The sequence below is a fragment of the Ambystoma mexicanum genome, chromosome 7q, assembly GCF_040938575.1.
Source record: "Ambystoma mexicanum isolate Mex_15411 chromosome 7q, UKY_AmexF1_1, whole genome shotgun sequence".
NCBI classification, from domain to species: Eukaryota; Metazoa; Chordata; class Amphibia; order Caudata; family Ambystomatidae; genus Ambystoma; species Ambystoma mexicanum.
In genome coordinates this window covers 301,302,969-301,326,512 of record NC_090941.1, presented here as the reverse complement: position 1 = coordinate 301,326,512, position 23,544 = coordinate 301,302,969, and the positions used below count along the sequence as shown (strand labels likewise).

Here is a 23,544-nt window from a genome sequence, read left to right as displayed (position 1 = left end):
AAGAGATTGAGTTCCAAAATACAGAAAAAGTGGAGGTGGGCAGTGTTGGGGCTAAAGTTCTGAAAACAATGTTTAGTAACAGACTTCTGCAACACTTTCTGAAGTTAACCTTTTGGAAGGAGCAAGTTACTTACCTGTAACTGTTGTTCTCCAGCATGGGTCTGGCATGGATTCATATGCTCATGAATATTCCCTCTCCTGCCCCCTTTGAGCCTATGCATCAAGTTCCTTTCGTGGAAAACTGCTTTTCACATGGCCATCGCCTCTGCCAGGAGGGTAGGTAAGATCAGGCCATGTCCTGCAAGTGGCCTTATCCAACTTTCCACTAGATGAGGACGCACCCCTCCTTCATGTCAAAGGTTCAGTCGGAATTCCACCTCAACAAACCTTTGGTGTTGTCCTTTTTTTCCCGAGACCTTCGTCACCGGCTGAAAGGACTTGCACTCGCTGGATGTGGCACATGAATTTCTATGTGGCACACACAAAGAGTTTCCGGAAGACATCTCAACTTTTTGTGAACTTGGGTCCTGTGAACCACGGGGAAGCTTAGTCCAAGGATTCTATTTCCAGGTGGCTCTCCAGCTCCATCACACACTGGCACCGGTTGGCAAACCGACCGCTGGCTTGCCGTCCGAGGTCCCATTCCACCAGAGCAATCGCTGCAATGACAGCGTTCCTGTCTGGTGTGCCCTGCTGGACATCTGCAGGGCTATGTGGAGGTATACGCATACCTTCACAAGACTCTACTGCATCGACAGAGATTCCTGAGAGGAGTCCAGGGTCGGCCAAGCAGTGCTACGCAGCCTGTTCGCTTGAAGGTGAGCCTGTTCCAGAGGTAAGAGTAATTGCTTCTGTTGAACCTTGCCACCTCCCATGGTTGTGTATGTTTGCATGTACTGCTATGTATTCTTTATTCATGAGCATGTGAATCCATGCCAGACCCCGTGCTAGAGAAGGAACAAGTTAGCTTACCTGTAACTGTTGTTCTTCAGTATGGGTCTGGCATGGTTTCACATGCAAACCCTCCCGACCCTATGCAGTTCTTTTTGGTCATACTGCCACTTTACGTGCTACCAAATCTGAAGATGGCTGCCAGAGGAGGGGCTTAGGGAGAGGGCAGTCATTGGCTGGGGGAATTATGACACATAGCTCAGTGATTGGTTTATAGTAGAAAGACCGTTTGTAAGTGAAAGTGAAACTGCTTTTTCTTTTACCGAGGATTCACAGCCTGACGAGAGGGAATATTCTTGAGCATGTGAATCCATGCCAGACCCCATGCTGGAGAAGTAAACCTTTCTCTCATTATCCATCAAGCGAGGTGGGGGGGTGTGGCCAGGGTCTATGCTACAAGGACGTGCCTGGCATGAGCTCCTGCTCAGATTCTTCAGAGGTATCTTGACAGTGGCATGCTATCAACTATAAGCACCTGAATTCCAGTGCAGAGAGCTGTCGAACTTGCCTGCTGGCGTTTGGGCGAGAATTGGCGGCTCTGGTGTCCCCGAGAGCACTACGGCGGCTGATGGTCCCACACCAACCAAAAACAAGATGGCGGCTGATGTAGCTCACATTTTTGTCTGCAGGATGTGCAAGAGCTTACGAGTGGTGGTGGGGGCTGTGAGAGCGTCTGGATACTGACCGGGAAGACGCCGGTGTTTTCTGAAGAGTGGGGAGAGGCTTGCGACCAGGAGCCTCTGTACGGAGTCGAGCGGCTGTGGCGGGACAGCCTGACAGCAGAGGGAGGCCAGCTGTTTGCGAGCGGGCTGAGCGCCCTGGACAGGTGAGGTCAAGTTGCTGCGGTGGCAAGTAGCAGTGCTGGGTGCAGCACAAAGGAGCAGGACCACCACCCGTGGAGGCCATTAAGGCAGTGACAGCGCGCCGCGCTGCATTCTTGGATCCATCTGACAACGTACCTAAATCTTCTGGATGCTGGAATAGAGCAGGGATGCAGGCAGTGACAAGAGCTTGGACAGTTACTTGCCCTGGGGGAGCCTGGCCTCATCCGACCTAGGGGACTGAGTGGGGGAGAATTACTGGCTGCGCAACATACGCTTGGTGCTGCTGAAGTAGAAATCTGTGAGCAACATATGAGAAGAGGGTCTCCGGCTTTGCAGTGCAAGGAGACAGCGCACTGCACCATACTGGCAGAAAATGGTTCCTGGGCTTAGTGCTCTGGATGTGATTGCTCTGCTTGAAGACAATGCCCTCCCATGCTGCTGCACCACTAGTGCCTTAGTGGGGCGCATGCAAACTCTGGGCTGGGGGCTAAGAGGGGCTGACCACAAGTGATATGCTGGAAGTCTAATTACTGGCCCGTTCCTTTGCCTGCTGGGAGGAGGTGTTGGGCTTGGCCTTGTGTTGTGACACATTGCCCATTTGAAACACCTGGCTGGCGGAGGCTGGAGACGGACACCCCTACTTGCACGTTATTGCCTTCACCATACTGAGTCGCCTCAAGCAGCGTAGTGCTGTGGTTTTGTCCTGCGGATATGCCGGCGGCTAAGCAAAAAAGGTGGCAGTAGTGGAACGATTATGGATTCCTTCTTGGACAAAGGGAGCCTGTGGGCACCAGAATCGAGGTGGGATGAGGAACAGCCGGGAGCATCGGTGCCCCAGGTGGAGACTCATGAAGACAAGATCCTGGAAGCAATTGCAGCCTCGCGGACCTCCCTGGAAGGCAGAATTGAAGTCAAGGTGGATGTGCACCTCCTGAAACAGGATGTCTGCACTCTGGAAGAGAGAGCCAAGACCACTGAGTCACTGCCGGAGGAGAATGTACTAATTCCAGCTGGAGACCAGAGTGCACGCCTTGGAAGTTAAGAATGATGTGTTGGAGTTACGAGCTCAGGATGTAGAAGGGAGGTCCCGAAAGAATAACATCCGCATTCTGGAGGCCACTATTACCCACTCATGGCACTTAATTGTTCAACCTGGAATGGTGAAAGGCCAAGTCTGCTTGGCCAGGGTATCAAGCGCATGACATGTTCACAGAACAAGCTTGTTACCATTAAGCTATCCTCTTGGCTCGATATCTTTCTCCTTATCTAAAACGTGGCATGGGCCAAGTGCGCCAAGTGTTGCAGCAGTTTGGAGGATCATTGTGTGGAGACAGCGTTTCTGGAGGATCGAGATTCTGGTGCACAGCAGGAGTTGCTAAACAATTGTGGAGCGTGGCCAAGTGCGGCAAATGTTGCTGCATTTTTCCTGGGAGAGTACAGAATCCGAGTACAAGTACGATAAGACATGTATTACTGATGATTGTATCTGCTTAGATTCACATGCTGTGGATATGGTCCGACATCCAGTGGTAACCGCAGAGTATTGCATCGTCTCTTTCGAGGATCGAAAGGGGATGTCGGCATAGGCGTGTCTGTTTCACTATCCCTAACGTGACGTGTAGGGAACACAAAATCCTTCCTACGTCGAGGTCCCTCCGAATTTATTTTTTCTGCCATGAAGGAGCCTAATGACTATGGTGAGTGAGTACATAAAAGAGAGAAAGTAGTAAGACGTCTATGTTCCTTCCACCCGAGCCTGGAGGAAGGGTGGGCGCATGTGAATCTAAGCAGATACAATCATCAGAAATGCTATTACGGTGAGTAATGCATGTCTTCTGATGCTTGTTAATCTGCTTAGAATCACATGCTGTGCATAGACTAGCGAGCAGTACCCGGAGTTGGAGGTGGGTTGTGAGAAGGAACAGTAGTAAAAGATGTCTTAGTACTGCTTGTCCCACCTGAGAATCAGCCCTAGAATGAGTGCCTAGGCAATAGTGTTTTGTAAAGTTGTGTACAGAACTCCAGGTTGTCGCCTTGCAAATGGACACTAAGGGAACATTTGCAATGAATGCTATGGAAGCCCGTGCTTCGAGTAGAATGTGCTCTAGGCTTGAAGGGCAGTTCTCTCTTAGCAAGAGAGAAACAAAGTGTGATGCATTTGACTATCTACCTTGAGATTGCTAACTTAGAGACATAATTCCCTTCTCTATCAGCTGCCACTGAAACTGTTTTTCTCAGTGGTTTAGTTGTTTCCATGTAAAACAGCACTGCCCTGCGCACATCTAATGTGTGTAGGCTTCTTTCGGCTAGTGGGTTTCTGGAAGAAAGTAGGCAGTTCTATTGACTGATTCATGTGGAACTTGGAAATAAATGTAGGCGCAAATCGTGGGTGGGTGCGCAGAACCACCTTATCTCTGAACAGTAACAAAAGGGTCTAGTACTGAAAGGGCCTGTAGTTCACTAACCCTTCTTATAGAAGTGATAGCCACTAGGAAGGCTGTTTCATAGGTATGGTGTTTAAGACTTGCCTTGTGCATAGGCTCAAAGGGGGACCCCATGAGTCTAGTGAAAACCACATTTAAGTCTAATCAGGGAGCTGGGATTGAAATGGGGGGGTGAATCCTCTTAACCCATTCCATGAAAGCCTTGATAACTGGTATTTTCCACCACAGCACATTTTGTTGGGATGTAGTGTAAGCTGAGAGCACAGCTAAGTGCACCTTCAGGGAATTAAAAACCAGGCCTGAATATAGTAAGTGAGTCAGGTACAATACAATGTGAGTAGGAGAGCAGTCCATGGGATTGACGCCCTTGGCATTACACCTGATAAAGCATTTCCATTTACTGGAACAGCAATATCGGGTGCTGGGTTTCCTCGCTTCTCTGAGTATGTCCATACATCTCTGAGGGAGTTGAAGGTGTCCGAACTCTATGACCTCAGGAGCCAGGCCGCTAAATTCAGAGTTAGCGGGCATGGGTGCAGTGTTTCCCCCTTGTCCTGAGATAACATGTTGTACAGGCAGGGCAGCTTCATAGAGGGGAGAGGGACATCTCCATCAGATGAGAGAAGCAGGGTTGGCGGGCCCACATGGGGGCCACCAATATCATGGTGACTGGTTCCTGGTGAATCTTGTGCATCATCTTGTTGAGTAAGGGAGTCGGGGGAAGAGCGTAAACAAATCTCCCTGACCATGCTATCCAGAGCCCGTTCCCCTTGGAGCGGTTCTGTGGGTACCTGGAGGTGTAATCTTGCCGTTGAGCGTTCTCCAGATTTGCGAACAAGTCGATCTCTGGGAAGCCCCATTCTGCGAAAACATTGGAGACTATGTCTTCGTGTTGTTGCCATTCGTACTCTACGGGCAAAGGGAAATCTCTGCTGAGCACGTCTACCAGAAAATTGAGTTCCCCTCGAACGTGTTGGGACAACAGGAACATCCTGGGTTTGAGAGCCAATATCCAAATGTTTTGGGAGAGTGTGGCGAGAGTGTGCTCCTTGTTTGTTCAGGTAGTACATGGCTGTGGTGCTGTCTGTTAAGATCAGGACTGTCTTCCCCTGTAGCTGCGTTTGAAAGGCTTGCAGTGCTTTGAATACCGCTAATAGCTCCACCAGATTTATGTGGTCAGATGCTACTTGTGGGGACCACACGCTGTGCACAGTCTGCTGAAGCAGGTGAGCCCCCTCACCCCATGAGAGACGCGTCGGTCGCGAGAGTGGCTTCTACTGCGGGGGTGGTGAAGGTATTCCCCTTCAAGAGGTTTTCCCTCGACCACCACTGCAGAGAGAGAACAAGGGCTGGCGAGACAACTACCCATCTTCCCATTGTCCGCTGGCCTGACACCACTGGCTGTTGAGCCACTCTTGCATACGACGCATGTGCAAAAGCGTGCGAGGAACTAAATAAATGCAGGACGCCATCATTCCTAACAGTCGCATGGCTTTGCGTACCGTCACTTCCGGACTGGCTACATACTGAGGGATCTGAAACAGCATGTTTTGAACACTCTCGTTGGAGGGGAAGACGAGGCTGTCTTTCGTCCGAATTAGAGCCCCTAGAAACTGTGACTTGAGTGGGGTCTAGGCTGGATTTCCCATCGTTGATGGAGAATCTCAGACTGAAAAAGAGGTCTATTGTCTTCTGTGTGTTCAATAGGCATGTTTCGTAGGACTGTTATGAGCCAGTCGTCGAAGTAAGGGTAAACCAGGACGGATAGCCTGCGCAAGTGTGCTGCCGCCACTGCCAGTACCTTCATTAACACCTGTGGTGCAGAGGCAATGCCGAAGGGGAGTACTCTGAACTGATAGCTTGTCCTCTATGATGAACCTTCGGTATTTTCTGTGCGCTGGCAACATTGAAATATGAAAGTATGCATCTTTCATGTCCAGTTTTGCCATGTAATCCCCCTGTTTCGACAGCGGGATTACTTCCTGTAAAGTGACCATATGAAAATTTTGAGGTTTGACAAACTTGTTCGCTGGGCGCAAGTCTAGCACAGGGCGCATGGCGATATCATTTTTGGGTACAAAGAAGTACACTGAATAAATACCTTTGTTTACCTGTAGAATAGGGACGACTTCTATGGTGTCCTTTTCTAGAAGGGTCTCCACTTCTTGCAGCAGGATCCGCAGGTGGTCTGGCGTCCGGCGTCTTGATTTTGGCGGTCTGAATTGGGGTGGTCGGGCGAATTCTATGCAGTACCCGTGGGCGACCGTCTTGAGTACCCACTGGTCAGTGGTTATCCCCTCCCATGCAGTAAGGAAAGATGTTATATGCTCCCTGACCGGGGTGGCATGGGAGAGACCTGGATCCGAAGGTCATTTCTGACCAGAGGCTGGGGCGCCTCTGGGGTTGGAACCTTGTCCTCTACCTTCCCACGCTGCTGTCCTCTGGGTGGATAAGTGGTGGAGGTATTAGACCCTTGTCCTGAATTCCAGTTGTTTCCTGTATTATACTGGTTCTGGGGAAAACGAGATTGCCTACGAAAGGACTGGCGGGAGCCGCTTCCTCTCTGGGGAGAGGGTTTCTGGGTAATTTGTTGAAGGGACTCGAGTGTTTAATGTTCTTTCTTGGCTGTTTCCAGTGCATCGCCCACTGCCTTGCCAAACAGGTTGGTCTCCTCAATGGGTTTATCAGGGATGCTTGGGTCTCCGGCTTGAAACCGGAGTTCCACAGACATGCATGTCGCTTGAGCAAGGTACCTTTAGCCAGGGTTCTTCCCGCTGTCTCTGCAGCATCCAGAGTGTTCTTGAGCACATTCTGGTTGACTTGCTTGCCTTCCGAAACGATGGCGGGCAACTTAGTCTGTGTCGGTTCTGGCACTTCCTAAAGGCCTTCTTGTAGAAGGTTCAACTGGACGTCTGCATAGCTGGCCAATAGTGTGGTGTTATTAGCTATTCGTGTGGAAAACGCAGCTGCCGTTGTAACCCTCTTTCCCAGTGCATATAGTCTCTTGGACTCGTTATAGGGTGGCACCTCTCCTGTAGACAGGGGAACAACAGCCCGTTTTCTAGTAGTGGTAACCACTAAACAATCTGGAGTGGCATGTCCCTTGATGTAGGCAGGGTCGGTCAGAGAAGGACGAAACAACTTTTCCACCCTAAGGTTCAACCCCCCTGGTTTGGGCTGGCGTCAACAAGGAAGGGGCAAATCTCCTCTGAATAGTGTTCACCAAAGGGATGGCCTGTCTGGCCGGAGGTTTTTCTGAGCATATCCTCCACAAAATCAGAATCTGGTAAAGCTTCTTGAGTGGCGATCTGAAAATGGTCAGCCGCCTTTTCCAAGATGGCGTTAAACGCCATTTGGTCGTCCATTGGGAAGGCTTGGCAGGCCGGAGTGGAGGGGGTGGGGAATCTATGCACAGGTCATCGTGGTCCTGGGTGGGAGAAGGGGGCGTCTAAGGTTGAACATAAACCTGACGGCTGGTCATCCACAATGTAGTTTTCCAGAGAGGTGGCATCCTCATCCTGATCATGTGTCCATAACATCATCATCTGTGAGGACACAGGTATACTCCTCATGTGATACTCCAAGGTCCTTTGAAACTTTGATACAGGCGTAAAGGGAAGGTCTTCTCGAGGTCTCTTGCGAGCAAACTTCTCAGAATAAGAGACATTGTTCTAATCTGTCCATACATCCCTCAACTTTCTCCCTGATCCATGAGGATGAACCAGAGGGGTACAGGGGAGGAAAGGGCTCATCTTCTTCCCTGTGACGTCGAGATTTGTCCCCTAATGTACTTGACAAAGGCACAGTACTCTCAGCGTAGTCCTTGCAGGGTTCGGGGTGCTGTGGCGTGTCTTTCAGCACGTCTCTAGGCCGTTCTTTGTGCTTCGCCGCCTCCTTCGATCGTTCCTTCAGTCTAACTGCCGAGGCAATCCTTGCAATGGGTATCTGGTTATTGCATCTAATGCCATTCCATCAAATTTTTTCCATCTAAGAAATGTGCATGAAATGCATGTTTTTGGGGAATAAAGGGTTAATTTTTCTTCCGGAGGATTTCAAAGGGTAAAAAACAGGTTTTTTGGATGCCCCCCAGCCCCAAAAAAGAAAAATGCATTTGATGCCAATTTTTTAGATGGAAACAATTTGATGCAAATGCATTTAGATGCAAGGAATTCAGTGCAATGATGATAAACCCTTGCGATGCTGTCGCCAATGCTTGGGGAATCTGGTCGATCTTTCGGCTGAACTGGAGGCTGAGCAGTGGATTTCGGTGCCACCGGCCCTTAAGCGGCGTCTGCGCATCCTCCTGGAGCGCCTTGACGGCCGCGTGTTCTTTAGTGTTAGCGCCCTTTATTTTGGATTACCCAGTCCATAGCGAAAGACAGGTACAGCGATGACAAAACCCAGGGAGCAGAGAGGGTGAAAGAGGAAAGGCTTACTTGTAAAGAATATGGCCATCCCGACCCCACTCTCCCTACTGCATTGGCCGGCCAGAAGGCCCGGCCGCGTGGACAGCAGCACCGCTAGGATGAACAGGCGCCGAAACTCTGCAACAGTCTTCAGCGTTGTTTCACAGTATTCAACTGTCAAAGTGACTTAACGGTAATAACGACAAAGTCGATAAATATGACAATAACGCTATCTCTATGTAAGAACTCCGCATTAGGGCGACCAGTAATCTGGCTGGAAAAAAACAATCTGAGGGACCTCAGCGCATGAGTGATTTTGGGTACACTACACATCACGTTAGGGATATTGTTACAGACACGCCTATGCTGACGTCCCCTTTCGATCCTCAAAAGACAAGATGCAATACTCAGCGGTTACCACTGGATGTTGGACCATATGCACAGCATGTGATTCCAAGCAGATTAACAAGCATCAGAAACCTCTGTTTTGAAGCCGAAAACAAAAAGGGAAATACTCATTCTTAGCACAGATTATGAGCGCAAACTATTTAGAACCGAAGCACTGTTGCTGTTAATGAGTTGGGAAACTCGTCCTCGCAAGTGTGTGCACATTTGTTTTCTGAAGTTTTGGTTCGCCAACCTTCAGGGAATTACACTATTGACAAAAAAAAGAAGGCTGGTAAAGGGGGTCTACATTCTATACCTGCCACGTCGAAGTTGTCAACTTTAGAGACTTTAAAACCCTCATGTAGTAGAGGTGCAATTACCAAATGTGTCCACAGTTGCATATAATGCCACAGGACCAGTGTATGCGTGCAAAGTGTCTACACCTAAAGACTGACCCCTGGCTGAGCTAGAGGAAAATGCATGTAACAGCATGGAAAAGGTGGTGAAAAACCATTAAATTAGATCCATTTCGATGGTGCCTTGTTTGTTCACTTTAATTCCTACACAATTAAAGGGTGAAACATAAGAGTAAGAGGTTAGAGCGCTGCAGCAACCATTAGAGGATTATTTGGCGGTATCACAGAGTAAAGAGGAAGGGAGTCAATCTGTCCAGTATCCATTGGCAGTTTTGGAGAACAGTTCTTTGCCAGCCATTAGCTTGGTGCTGCAATCACGTGTGTGCCTTTATGATCAGATGAAGACAGAGGTTCAAGGAAATTCCGCCTTACTAAAGAACTTAACTTATCATCGAGTGTTAGGGAGAATTCTCTCAGAGAGAATTCTCCCTAACCTAGTGAGTCCCCCAGCAGCTTTGCTGGATTTCTGGAGTTAGTTTTTTTCTCCTGCCAAGAGTGAGACTCTTTTTTTCTCCCACTCTTGGACATGATTTATGGTGTTCCTTTGACTGTTTATGTGTTTTATGGGCTATGGGGTCCTTTACTCCATAGGGCCTCATGTGTTTTTGCTATGTGAGTTACACAGCACCCTCCGTGCAGTGACACCCCACCATAGACTCCATACCCTGGGACGGAGTACTGTCTCCCAGGGCATGTAAAGTCACCATTGGCTTTACTAGTCCCAAATTATTAACAGAAACTGGTACAAAGCATCATATTGTGGACGTACTGGTTGGGGCAATTCGATTGCCCCGGGGTCTGTTAGTCGAGGGGTCACGTCTCCGTCCCCCCTGATCGAGTTTTGGCTGGTGGCAGTGGATACTACTTTTTATATTCGACCGCGAATATATCCCTATGGGATTTTCCCATTGTTCGAGGCTACCAACTTTAATTATTTAATTCTCATAGCCTCGAACATACCGCCGGTTTATTTATTTAATATTAATTCGCCGGTTGGTATTTTTTGCCAGGACTCTATTCTAAAATGGCGTTTGTGTTCTCTTCTGTGACTCCAACCCAAGTCGAGCCCTTTGTTCCACTTTTTGGCGGGCTTCTCCACAGAAGCCTCCAAAAGTGGTGCCACTCTGTCTGGGTACCACAGGGGATGTGGGAGGGGGTTTAGACACCCTGGACTGAGTTACCTTGGTAACTCAAGTCGCACTCTTGTGTGATTGGCCCAAGAGGTGAGCCGGCCGGCTCACCACTTAGCATGTTTGATTGACAGCTAGGCTGAGTGAATGGGGGTGTGCTGCATAAAAGCAGGGCTTTGGGGACTGGAACTTCAGAAGTCGTCACAGGACCTGAGAATCTGATGAGGGAGAAGCTGAGCCAACCTACCATGACGACACCACCGGTGGAGCCCTGCGGAACTGACTCACCACTTCCCGACAGAGAAGATCTCCCGGCTGGAGAGGATTCTTCCCCTGACTGGTGGGCACAACCAGTTTACCTTCTTTTCCTCGCATCCCAGGACGTCTTGTGGTCGAATTGCCCGTGCCAAGCACCCCGGCAACCGGATAGCCACTTACCACTGGACCGCGAATAAAAGGACCGCTCCTTTTACCTGAGAACTCCGCGGCTGGTTTCTTCCCTGTCAGTGCAACGGACTCCTGTCTTCCTCCCCGACGAGATCCTCTCTTTCCCCGGACGAAGCACCGACTTGCATCCGCTGCCAGGAACAACTGCCCCCGCTGGAGTATTCTCACCACTTTAAGGTACCATGTCCGCCAGGCCTCCCTTTCTAAAGATTGCTACAAGGTAATAATAATCCCTTAACCTTCTGGACTGGGCTGGCCGCCTTGACCATCTAACTGGTCCCTTTCTTTGGTCCAACTCTTTCTGAACCTTTTCAAGACTTTTGTGCACTTCAACCGTGTGACCTTGGACACATTTCGTTCTGATCCTCTTAAAGTGGATCCGGCCTTCTGAACTCTAACTTCACGGTTTTACTTTGCCTTCCTCTTGTTGTGTTCTTGTGAAAGTGGTTGGATCTGTTTCAAAGTATACTCTGCTTTTCTCTCCCTTTTTAAAAAAAATGATTAGAGTGCCATCGGCGTTAAGCGTTCACCGCTGTATGAAAATAAGTGGGGCTTTACTTAAGAATTGTCTAATATTCTTTTAAGGGAGTGTATATCTTTTAGTGACCGAGTTTTTAAACTGCTTAACATTAGTGCCTGTGTGTTTTACTAGATGCGGTTTTAAATAAATAATTGTATCTCTTTTACACCAAGCTCTGGTCAGTGTTTACTTGTTCTACTGTGTTCTTTTGACCTATTGTGAATACTCTGTATACTGCCTAACTCTTCTTGAGGGAAGTCTGACTGCTCAGCCACAGCTACCAAGTGAATCTGTGTGGTACAGACTGCTACCAAGTGGGTTTACTGCCGAACACCTGTAGTCTTAAATCTTTTGCAGTGGTCCCAGAGGGAACAGCACAGGTTTCTGCCTAACACCTCTCCTTGAGAGGCAAATCGCCATGGTCGATATAGACTACTCTACTCTGCAAGGTGGAAATCTAAGATCCAACAAGTCCGGGTCCTGCCCAAGCATGCTGGTTCATTCTCCACTGGAACTAGTCATGGAACTGGAAGAGTGACAGAAATATTATTGTCCCTCATGTTAGTTACTATGAGCAACGAGGACCAGAATAAGGATGGTTTGCCTTTGAGCCAGAAAGGAAAACTGGCAAAGGGAAAGAAATCACAAAAGCTGACTAAAAACAGAACTTTGCCTTCAAGGACATCCTCAAGCAAATGTCGAAGGAATCGGTCAGTAAGCTCCAATTCGGTCATGATTATACCTAGCGAATCCCAGTCAGAAATGCCAAACAGAAAACCTAAAGGGAAGAAGAAGAAAAACACCTCATGATCGCACAAGGAGAGCCTAAAAGTTGATGGCAACCCGACGAAGGATCAGGGGACCCAATCTATCGTCCCATTTCCAAGAATAATAGTCGGCTAGTCAATAAGCCTGTGGTAGATCTGCAGGCTCAACCCAACACTGCCTTAAAGTTGAATGATGATCCTATCTCCGATGTTGTTGGGGAAACAGTAGAGGTGGCTGAACCTATAAGCAAAGCTTCATCATACATGTCAAGATGTAAAGTGGGAAACCCACTTGAGCTAGACAACCATTCCCTAAAAGGTCTGCGACAGGGCAGGGGACATGCACCGATGGTGGTCAATAAGGTACAAATACTTAAACCAGGGATGTCCCAATATAATGCTACAGATTAGTGTATTGTGTTAAAACAATTTTTAGGGACCAGGGGGAAATGATTTTAAACCGCTCTGCTATTTAGTCATTTTTTATCATGATCCCAGCCCTAAGGTCTTTGATTTCTGCAAATATAGATCTGATCTAATTCCTATCCAGTAGGACGGACATGGTAATCATCCCCTTAAAGCCACAAATTGTAACTTAATTTTGAGTATGACAGAGGTGTTACTCTCTTTAGGAATCAATGTATATGCATATCAGGGTTTAGTCAGAAGGTTGTCTAGGGTAAACCTCGGCTGAGGCTGGATCGACCAGATCATTGTTAAGGCCTTAAGGAGTGTCCAGCAAAGGGGGCCAGTAGGTTGGGCGAAGGTTTATGTAGATTAAATGGGCAGGATCTAAAACAAATTGATTGGAAAGGTACAAATATCAGAGTGAGAAGGAGGACCAGAGCTGGCTTGCAAAGAATTTACCTAGCACAGGATGAAACTTATTTGACCATTGAAATTCTTGACCTCAGCCGCCTTCCCTGGAACTCTTTGTTTTAATAGTTTCTTAAAGGCTTCTGTGTTCCAAAATGTTAGTACTTTGTATTTTTATGTTACAAGAAGTATGGCTACCTGTAAAACCTCTTCTAGATGGATATACTATCTTCTTGAAACAAGCAGAAAAGGGATTAAGAGCTGTCCATATGGGTGGCTAATGATCGCTACTGCTAATCAATGGGGCTTCTGTATAGAGGAGTGGGCAGTCGATTGTGAAGCCATAGTGGCAGTTAGCCTGAAATGGGAAGTTAATTGTATTTTGGTAATATTTATTGCAATCCTGTGAGGGTTGACGAGGGGTCTCTATTCTCAGCATTAGAAGACCTATTGCTTAGATGGTACAACCAAACCTCCTCAGATCAAATAGTGATAGCTGGAGACTTGAATTCTAAAAATGCAAATGCCTCAGGGTATCTTGGAACCTAAGAAGATAAGGGACGAGATACTGAGGTGAGGGTTCTCAGATGGCATAGATAGAGGGAATGCTGGTGCTTCCATATGTTAAATGGGCATGTAAAGGGGGATATTCCGGCTCACTGAACCTGGAGAAAGGGTGCACACAGATTGCATATAGATTACACCTTTACCTTGCATGTACTTAAGGAGCTGCTAAGTTTGAAAATAGGGCTGTCGATACCCAGGGGTGATCAAGGTTTGGTAAAATTGGAAATAAACAGGTAAATGGGCATAGGAGATTGATGATCTCTAGAAGGATCATGAACGTACGAATAGATGCTCTGGTAAAGTTTGGTTCTGAGAAAGGCTACAGTACAGAGAGATATGAAGCCATCAGGTTTCAGTAGCTGTCTCCCTGTAGTGAGTGGTTTTGACTCCCAAATGTTTTATAAAAAAAAATGTTAAAAAAACATTTCTTTGACCAAGAGGTAGTAATGCTGTGGATTTTTTTTTTGAGGCGGGACATAAGCTCCCTTAGGAAAATAAATGTGTCACAAGGAAATGAAGCAATTAGATGGCTAAGGCAAAGTTCAAGAATTGGATGAAAACGTATAAAGCTCAGATTTATATTACGGGTGGTCAGAAAATGTTGTCCATTTTGAACGCTAACAACTCCAAAACATTCTAGGAATATGTTAATTTGAACAAACTGTCAGATAAAGGCTCCGACAAATCCAATCTCAGAGGAGGTGTAGATGACAATTTTTAACGAGAAAGTTGGCCTTTCACCAGTTCTCTTTAATGAGAAGACCTTTCAGCTTGGGCTGGTTGCAGATGGGTTATCTAATTTTATGTTTAAGGAAAATCCTTCCCTATGGTCTATATTGTTGTACTCGCTGTTTCAACAGATTAAGAAAAAAGACTGCCTGATTCATGGTATCTGAGGTATATGGGTCTTGTTTATAAGAATCACTATTGGACTCCACAAGCAAGATTTTCGTGTTTTTGGTTTTAGAGCATTTGGAAGCATAGGTCCAAAGTTCAGGCCGAGTCTTGCCGTACGAAAAAAAGATTTTTAGAAAAAGAAGGGGCACAAATTTGATTTTTTTTAATTGAAATTACTACAAGAATAATCTAGGTCTCTCTACATGCAGCTTTTTTTTTTAGATATCCATGTCGCCATTGTTAATATTGATAGGTGCTTGTTGTGGAATAAATTTAGTGGGGAATTTCCAGAGGGTCTCTTGAACATTCTTCTTCTACTTCTTATTCTTCTTCATTCTAATACACAAGTGCAGGTGAGACTGAATATGGAAGGGATCTTATCAAGAGATATTGAAATCAAGGTAGGGTTAAGTTTTGGCCCCCTGTCTTTTAAATGTATACCTCAGCAATTTGGTTGAGGAAATAAGAGTGCCCCCCCTTCAAATTGACAAACATTACTTTCCTAATCTGCGCTGATGACATCATCCTTTTGGATACAACAGCTATTGGCCTACAGCGTCTCAAATATGACCCACTCTTATTTGGTGGACAATATTTTGAAGATAAACATGGCCAAAACAGCTATTATGTGTATTAAAAGGGGGGCAAGAAGCGTGGGCATAATTAGCACATTAACAAAAACAAACTAGCAATCTGCTGCCATATGACATACTTGGGGTTCCTCTATTGTTCAATAAAAGGGAGGTGGAGAAAAGTCTCTGCGCTAAGCTAATTTCACTTCTAGCGCCAATGAATAAAAATACATTTTAAGTATTGTAAATTCACGTTGATGCCATTAGTACCGTTTTATAGACAAAAAGTGTTCCCCTTGGTACTCTGAGATTGAGATAGTAGACATTCCGAATAATGAGGATCTTGATATTTTGGAAGACCTCGTTTGGAAGGGGTTACTGGGTCTCCCCAAGTGTTCCCCAGTGGGTGCCATCCGTTTGGAATTGGGGATGCAATCATTAATATTGATGGCATGTACTAGGAAAGTGATGTATAAAATATTGGATCCACCGAAGGGCTCCCTTTATGTATTCCTGAAAGATATTTGCCAAAGAGACTTCTGGAGTATTAAATAGTTTTAGAAAGGAATATAAGGAATATTTAAGAAACAGGGAGGGGGGGCGTGTTAAAGATCTTCTGATGAATAATCGGGTCAGAGTTAAGTTAAAGTTACGTCAATTTGAGTGGGTTAAACAGTGTGAGAAAATTAAAGCATCCACTTCCCTGAAGGAGTATGCAGGCTAAGTAAGAAAATACAATCCCTTGCCGGAATAGCTAAAGCGGTTTGCAAATCATAAGTATCGGTTGGTATTTATGAGATTTAGACTCGATCAACTGCACACAATTGAAATTTGGGCCAGAGAAAAGGTTTGCTAAAAGATGAGGGTGCTGTTTGTGCAAAGTCCAAGGTACTCCCTGGAATAATGTAATTATAGTGTGTGTTTATGCAAGAAATGTAATCTATGAATTATTCTCAGGTTTTGTTTTAGAATGTGTCTGTATGACAGTGAATACATTTTTGAAGTCAAATGAGTTTTGGGGGTGGTTGGTTTCGGGTAATTATCTAAAATTGATCAGTGCACTTTAGCAAACGAATTTATGAGGAATGGGGGGGATCCTTTTGCCCTTTAGGTAGGTGGAATTAGCGCATAGACGCCTCTGGGCCATGTCCGCGTTCTACAAATCCATCCACAATACAATTAAGGTAGTTGGGGAGCTTGAGGCAGCTGAAAGGTTCTAATGTGATGCAGGGTTGTTTTTTAGTGTTGCTATTTTAATCTATTTAAGTTTTTTTTGTGTATGTGATATTGTCTAGGTTATAATTATATAAATATATTGTGTGTGATGTTTGTACAAACCATATATACAATAAAAAACAAATCTATACATCTCAAACTTGTGTTTGGGGTACAAAGCATACCAAGAAACAGCAGTAGGAAAAGTCTTCTATTGAGAATAGAGTGCCTGATTTGTGAATGCAGTCCCAACATTAGATGATTCGGTTTACAAAGGCTGATAAAGGTTTCTGGCAATATCGGACTGTGTTAATGAGTTATATGTATGAAACTGTAGATGATAAGAAAATCATTATGGAATTGGATACTCTCCTGCTTGCTTCTGTCTGCATATGTATCAGTTTGACATGTTTTGAGAAGTAATACAGTGTAAAGTAAATATCCTTGGTGGGCAATGAATACTTCAGGGTAGTGACTATAAGATGGAGTTTCACTGTTCTGCAAGAATGGAAAATGGATGAAAAGTTCAATTTGTTTTGCCTATCCATGTTATTTTTGAACTTCTACCTATCCAATGTAAAAAAAAAAAGATCTGAATATAAGTTAAATAAAATACATCACAAAATGGAGCAAACCCCATGGCTCCCCCAACCTGCCCCATGCCCCACTGAACTGGCACTGTTGTCTATTCAGTATAATCTAAAAATGAAAGCCATTCAAAGAACACGGGACCTCGCCCACCCCAAATAGCACCATATTCACTTCCAAAAGAATGCAATGAACAACTATTTCAATAGGTTAAGTTTACAGATATAGGTTAACTTTGTGAGAATCGTATTTTTGGCAAGTCAACCTTTGACATTCTCATTTTGAGTAGTTTCACTTTCGGAGGTTGACTTTGGATGAGAAACTAATAACAGAAAATGAACATTTATTTTAGTAAGTGGACAGAGATAAAATCCCATCTTCATATCAGGACTGGTTACACAAATACATATCTGGCCATTTAGGCTAAATTAAAATTAAAATCATTGCATCAAATTGTAATTTGCTAAACCACATTATTTTCTTGAAAGGCCTGTTAAAATTAAGGAAAATTGTGTAACTCAAGTTGTTCTTGGCCGTTTGGAGACTCCAGATCGTACTGGATAGAAACAGTTTCAGACAATATAATCAGAGAACCATGTTGAGGTTTAGACACTCAAAATGGTGTGGTGAATTTTAAATGTATATACACTGTATGTATGGCAGGCAAACAGTGGATGCTGTATATGGTTATATTATTTAGTTGTATATTATGAAGAATGTCATTATTGCAGGATTTTTATAGGTTGACCATATAACTAAACAGGTACATTTTGGTGTGAGAGACCACAAACGTTAAGTGTGCATTAACTTTAGCAACACATTTCATTTTTCTCTGTGCCTCTATGCTTCAGACATAGGCCATCTCTTGGTGGAAAGGTTGAATGATTCAAAGTGTGATGTTTATTGGGTAATACATAACTTTACTATATAGATATGTAGGTGGTATATCATTGTGGAGAGAATGCACATGCAGTCAATCATCTTGTCATTTGCATTTTATCATGGCTAACCAAATATTGTTTTTAATACATAAATATGTAATTATAAGGATGGCATGGGCTCACAACTGTGTAACTGTGAGCCAGGACTCATTACTTGTTCTTTGCCAGTGAACACACAACCCTACTTTACAATTATCTAGGGATTGCAAAAGCACCTTCAGTCAAGATCATATTTATGTTTGGTGCTCACCCTTCACTCCTTGACTCATAGAACCTGTATCCCGTCCACATTGTCCTTTGTTGTTAACACCAAAGCTCCAGACTTCGCCACTCTTGGTCAAAGCACATGTATGGGCTTTGCCCATAGCAACCTGAGTTACAAAATGCCCTTTCAAATCCGTAACCAAACCTGAAAAATAAAAAGTCACAGATTAACCATTGCACAGGGAAAACACTAAAATGAAGAGAACATTTTTGATTTTTGTAATGAGTCTCCCAAAGGGTGCTTGGAACTTTGGGGAAATGAAAAATTAACTATCACTGAAATCGTAATATGTGAATGAAACAGAGGGTTGTACAAATGTTAGTCTACTCAATTAAGCAGCATACAAATAAAGCAAGTTGTGCAAAGGAGGGGAAAAAAATATACTTAAGTTTGCTCATCATAAGCGTACATATACAAGTGCATCAGCACCCAAACATTAATATTTCGAAACAATTGGACTTCCAGGGATGAGTAAAAAGCAATATGGTTTACATTTTTTAAGGCTGCTGGTGTTAATTATTCAAATGGAGGTTGCAAAGCAAATTCCTTCCGTTTTTACATGAATGAGTTTTGTAAATCCTATCTGCAGTGGACTGGACGATTGCTAACATTTTCATTAGTGCGATTCCCTTTTTAAACTTGGAATATACCCCCCCCCAACCCTCCGCCCGTCAACCTCTCTGAACTCCTCCCTCCCCCCATCCCTGGCTGTCTCCAATAGCCTAATTACAAATGACCAATTACACACTTAACTTACAAGAGCTGTCAGAATAAATTGCATCTTTTCCAAACATGAAGAGCTCTCCATCCTTCGTAGTGACGGAACTGCTTCCATTATTGCAAGCTGTGTGTACCACAATCTTTCCATCAACTTTGATCATTTTTTTAGGCTTGTAAGGCTTCGACTGACGTCTGCTCTTGGCTAAAATAAAAGTATAGTTGGAAAATCAAACCACCGCATTAGTTTTGCATTACAACAGATTTATTAAATCGTCTCAATATAATTGCATACAATTCAACGACACAAATGGTGAATGCGTGTCATTAAGATAACTTACTGTAATCACATTTGGCCATGACCCACTAGTTTTACATTGGGAGACCGAATATCTAATTCTGGCACTCTGGTGTGGAGATATGTGTATGTTTGACTGTACGTATCTAGTTTTGATGTTTTCCATGATGAGCCCTCATCAGAGATGCAAATACAGATTGTATCCCACTGAGAGGGCCCTTATTACCTCACGGTTAGGATACCATCAAATCCTGTTTCTTAGAGTCTCCTTCCCCAGGTTCAGCTGTTTGGTAAAAGCCTTTTTGTATGATTATCGAGGGGTGCAGTGTGCTTTATCCCAAAGGCTTTACCTACTAAGAACGACTGTGTAATTCTGTTACTCAGGACAAGTGACAACTGTACTCCAAGTTCATGGTCCCTTTTTTAGCATAACAGCCGGATGCTTGGCATAAGTGGATTGTGTTTTGCACAGTAGAGGGGGTTCACACTCAAATGGTTAAGTAAGATTGGACATTAAGGTTTCGGAGCACAGCCTTACAAAGACAAAGCATAATTGTGAGAGCGAACCTCTATAAAATAATATATAAAGAAAGAGACCTTGGCGACCAAGCGGCTGCCCTGTCCTGTTTTCAGTGCTATGTGCATGGCATCACAGACTGCATCTGGAGAACACCAAGCAGGGGAGTTGCAAGCAATAGAGTGGGAAACCAAAGTATGTGATAAGATGGAGCCCTCCCAGAACTGTCAGTGAACTGCTAGACGTTGCCAAGCACTGAATGGGTTGCCACAGGAGTGTCTCAGCCTGCACTTGCACCCACCATTGTCCTCAGAATAGCAGTCATTTGCTTGGAAAGATGGTGTTGCTAAAGGATGCTGCTGCAGCCGCCCCACATGCCCTTGACTTGGGTGATGTATCCAGTGGCAATTGTGTGCATGGACTGCTAGTTTTATGTTCAGGCTGTGTCTTCTAGCCTTATGTTCTTAAGGTGTATTTTAAAGAGGCCACTGTAAGGGCTGCGCATCCACTAACCTTAAGGTGGGGGCAGAGCCCCAGCCCAAAAGGGAAGCCAAAAACTCTATCGTGGCAGAGTAGTTGGGCTCAACTCTAGGAAGGGGAAGTAGACTGAAAGGTATATTTAGTCCACACACTTGTCCATAGAAAATACACGACACTGGTATAATGGAAAAATATACACAGTTACTAATATATACCTCTATTCGTTAGAGGCTTTAGTAAACAATACAAAGAGTAAAAATACCAGTGCATGTCAATTAAGACACTCCACACCCCTATATTAAAATATGGGCCCACTATTTAATTATAGACACCCGAAGGGGAGGGGGGGGGGAGATTCTCGGGTGGCTGCTTTGGCAAAAAGATATTAAAAACAGTTACAATCTCTAGTGCCTGTACAAGAGCAGAACATGGTCATAAAAGACATTACACTCCTTACAATATTGTAGATGAACAAGTTACTCTCTTACCTGGTAACGTTCCTTCGATGGGATGGTCCGATGACGTATTACATATCTATGACAGTAATCACCACAGCTGTGCTGCTTCGGAAAATCTTTCGGCGTCTGCGTCCTGCGTCGATGACGTCGATACGCCGCCCTCGAGGACCTTCTACGACGGCACTGGATGTTATAAGTAGGACGCACGACGCCCGTAGCCTCAGTTGTCGTTTTTTCCCCCAGAACGTGTGGCACCAGTCTTCTGCCAGTCTGACCACACAAAGTCTTGCGCAAACGCAAGCTGCAATCGCATAAGAAATTCTGTAGCGGGGAAGGCAGGGAGGGAGCGATATGGAATACGTCGTCGGACCATCCCATCGAAAGAACGTCACCAGGTAAGAGAGTAACTTGTTCTTCGAGGGGATTGGGTCCTCCGACATATTCCATATCTATGACAGACTCCCAAAGCAGTACCAATGCAAGGAGGTGGGAAAAGAAATTAAAATACAGAAATTTAGAATGCCCAATCAAATTGCGGAGCAAAGGACCGCCTTGCCAAAGGCCAGATCTTGCCCACGGATGGAATCTAGGGAGTAGTGACGTACAAAATTATGGACTGAAGCCCAGGTGGCTGCATCATAGATGTAACGAATAGGAACACCCCTCTGTAGGGCAGTAGAGGCAGCCATACCCCTGGTAGAATGGTCCCGCAAACGGACCGGTGGGTCCTTACACGCCAAGCGGTAACACTCAGAGATAGCCAGAATAATCCAGCGAGACAAAGTCTGCTTAGTCACAGCTTGTCCCAAACGCTTTCCAGCATAACCAATGAAGAGTTGATCGTCCACTCTGACCCGGGACATGCGTGAAATATAAAAGCTTAAAGCTCTCCTAGGATCGAGCCTATGGAGCCTCTCCTCTTCCTTAGCAGGATGTGGAGGAGGATAAAATGCCGGAAGAACAACCGTCTGATCTAAATGAAATTCCGACATCACCTTTAGAAGAAAGGAAGGACAAACTCTAAGGACAACCCTGTCCTTATGAAATACAGTGAAGGGTGGCTTAACTCATAGTGCCTGTAACTCACTCTGCGATCGGAAGTGACCTCAACCAAAAATACAGTTTTAAGAGTTAACAGTCTCAAAGGGCATGAATGCAAAGGCTCATACGGAGCACCCATCAGAAACTTGAGGACAAGGTTCAAATCCCAACCGGGCACCTGGAAAGGTGACGGAGGGAACACAGTGAGCCCTTTTAGAAACTGAGAAATTAAAGGAATTTTAAAATAAGAACACTCTTCAGACGAGCGCTTAAATATGGACAGCGCCGCCAGGTAACCTTTAACGGTACCCACTTGCAAGCCCCTGTGGGCTAAAGAAAGCAAAAAAGACAGAACCACAGGAATGTCACATGCAAAAGGATCCACATTCTTAACCCTGCACCAGTCGCAGAACATTCGCCAACGGTACAGGGACTTTGTTTCTGGGCCTTCTGGCCGAAAGCAACACCTCCATCGCGTCTTCAGGGAGGTCCCAATCCTTATACCTCAACCTTTCAGAAACCAAGTGTGAAGGTTGAGGGATCTGACCTCTGGATGGAGAACCTGACCCCCCCTCCCGTGAGAGCAGATCGTCTCGGTAGGGAAGACGACGTGGAGGGCAGATGGACAAGTCGAGAAGGTTTGGGTACCAGGTCCTCCGGGCCCACGCCGGAGCAATGAGGATAATCCGGGAACCGAACCTTCGTAAACCTCTGTAGCACTTGCGGGGTGACGGGGACTGGAGGAAACCCGTACAGCAGTGGGAATGACCACTCCACCACAAACGCGTCTCCTAAGGCTCCTCTTGGAGGAGATTCCCGCAAGAAGAACCTTTCGCACTTCCGGTTGACACTGGAGGCAAAGAGATCAACTTGAATGGTCCCCCAAAGGGCGAAGATATCCAGGAGAATCTCCTGAGCCAACTCCCACTCGTGAGAGATCGCACTCTGCCTGCTCACAGCGTCCGCTGTCTCGTTTTAGTCTCCGGCCAGATGAACTGCCGAGATCGAAACTTCCTACTGGATTGCCCAGAACCAGAGCTGCATCGCCTCCCTGCACAGAGGAAGTGACCCTGCCCCCCCCCTTTTTGTTGAGGTAGTGCATGGCCACTGTGTTGTCCGTCAGGATCAGAACATTCTTTCCTCGCACAGTCGGCAGAAAAGCCTTCAGGGCAAGCCTGACGGCCCTCAGCTCCAACAGATTGATATGGAGTCTGGACTCCGACGGAGACCAACGACCGCTGACTGTCAACTCGTTGGCATGAGCTCCCCATCCCGTGAGGGATGCGTCCATCACGATCGTCACCTCTGGCCAGGGTAGCCAAAAAGGAGCCCCCTTCATCAGATTGCCTTCGACGGCCCAACACAGAAGGTCCTGGGCGACCGAGGACGACACCTGAACAGGGTCCGACATCCTGCCGGAGGACTGAGACCACTGGAGCTTGAGTGTCCATTGCAAAGATCTCATCCGCAACCTGGCCTCTGGCACCAGAAGAATGCAGGATGCCATGAGGCCGAGCAATCTCAAGAACTCGAACGCTGGGAGACTCTGGCCAAGCTGAAACTTGTTCACCATCTGCTGAATGTGATGAGCCCTCACCTGGGGAGGAAAACACTGCCCCAGGGACGTGTCGAGCACTGCTCTGATGTACTGGAGCCTCTGAGTTGGCGTCAAATGGGACTTCTTTAAGTTGAGGGAGAAGCCCAGCTTGTGGAGGGAGTGGCAGGTGACTGACAGATGATCCAGGACTTGCTCGGGAGAGCGCGCCCTGATCAACCAATCGTCCAGGTAGGGGTAGACGTGAATCCCCCCTTTCCTGAGATGCGCTGCCACCACTACCATGAGCTTGGTGAAAACCCTCGGGCGGAGGTCAATCCGAACG

General features: G+C 45.9%; 1 protein-coding gene across 12 annotated transcripts in view; it reads right to left on the bottom strand.

Annotated features, from left to right (window-relative positions):
• Positions 1-23,544, bottom strand: part of MYCBP2 (MYC binding protein 2) — a 3,160,061-nt gene that overhangs the window by 2,596,298 nt on the left and 540,219 nt on the right. For all 12 annotated transcript variants that reach the window (XM_069639721.1, XM_069639717.1, XM_069639718.1 and 9 more), the window contains exons 13-14: positions 18,911-19,075; positions 18,139-18,297 (exon numbers count right to left, since the gene is read on the bottom strand). In XM_069639721.1, the coding sequence (XP_069495822.1) occupies positions 18,139-18,297; positions 18,911-19,075 (324 nt within the window). The remainder of the gene's footprint in view (positions 1-18,138; positions 18,298-18,910; positions 19,076-23,544) is intronic.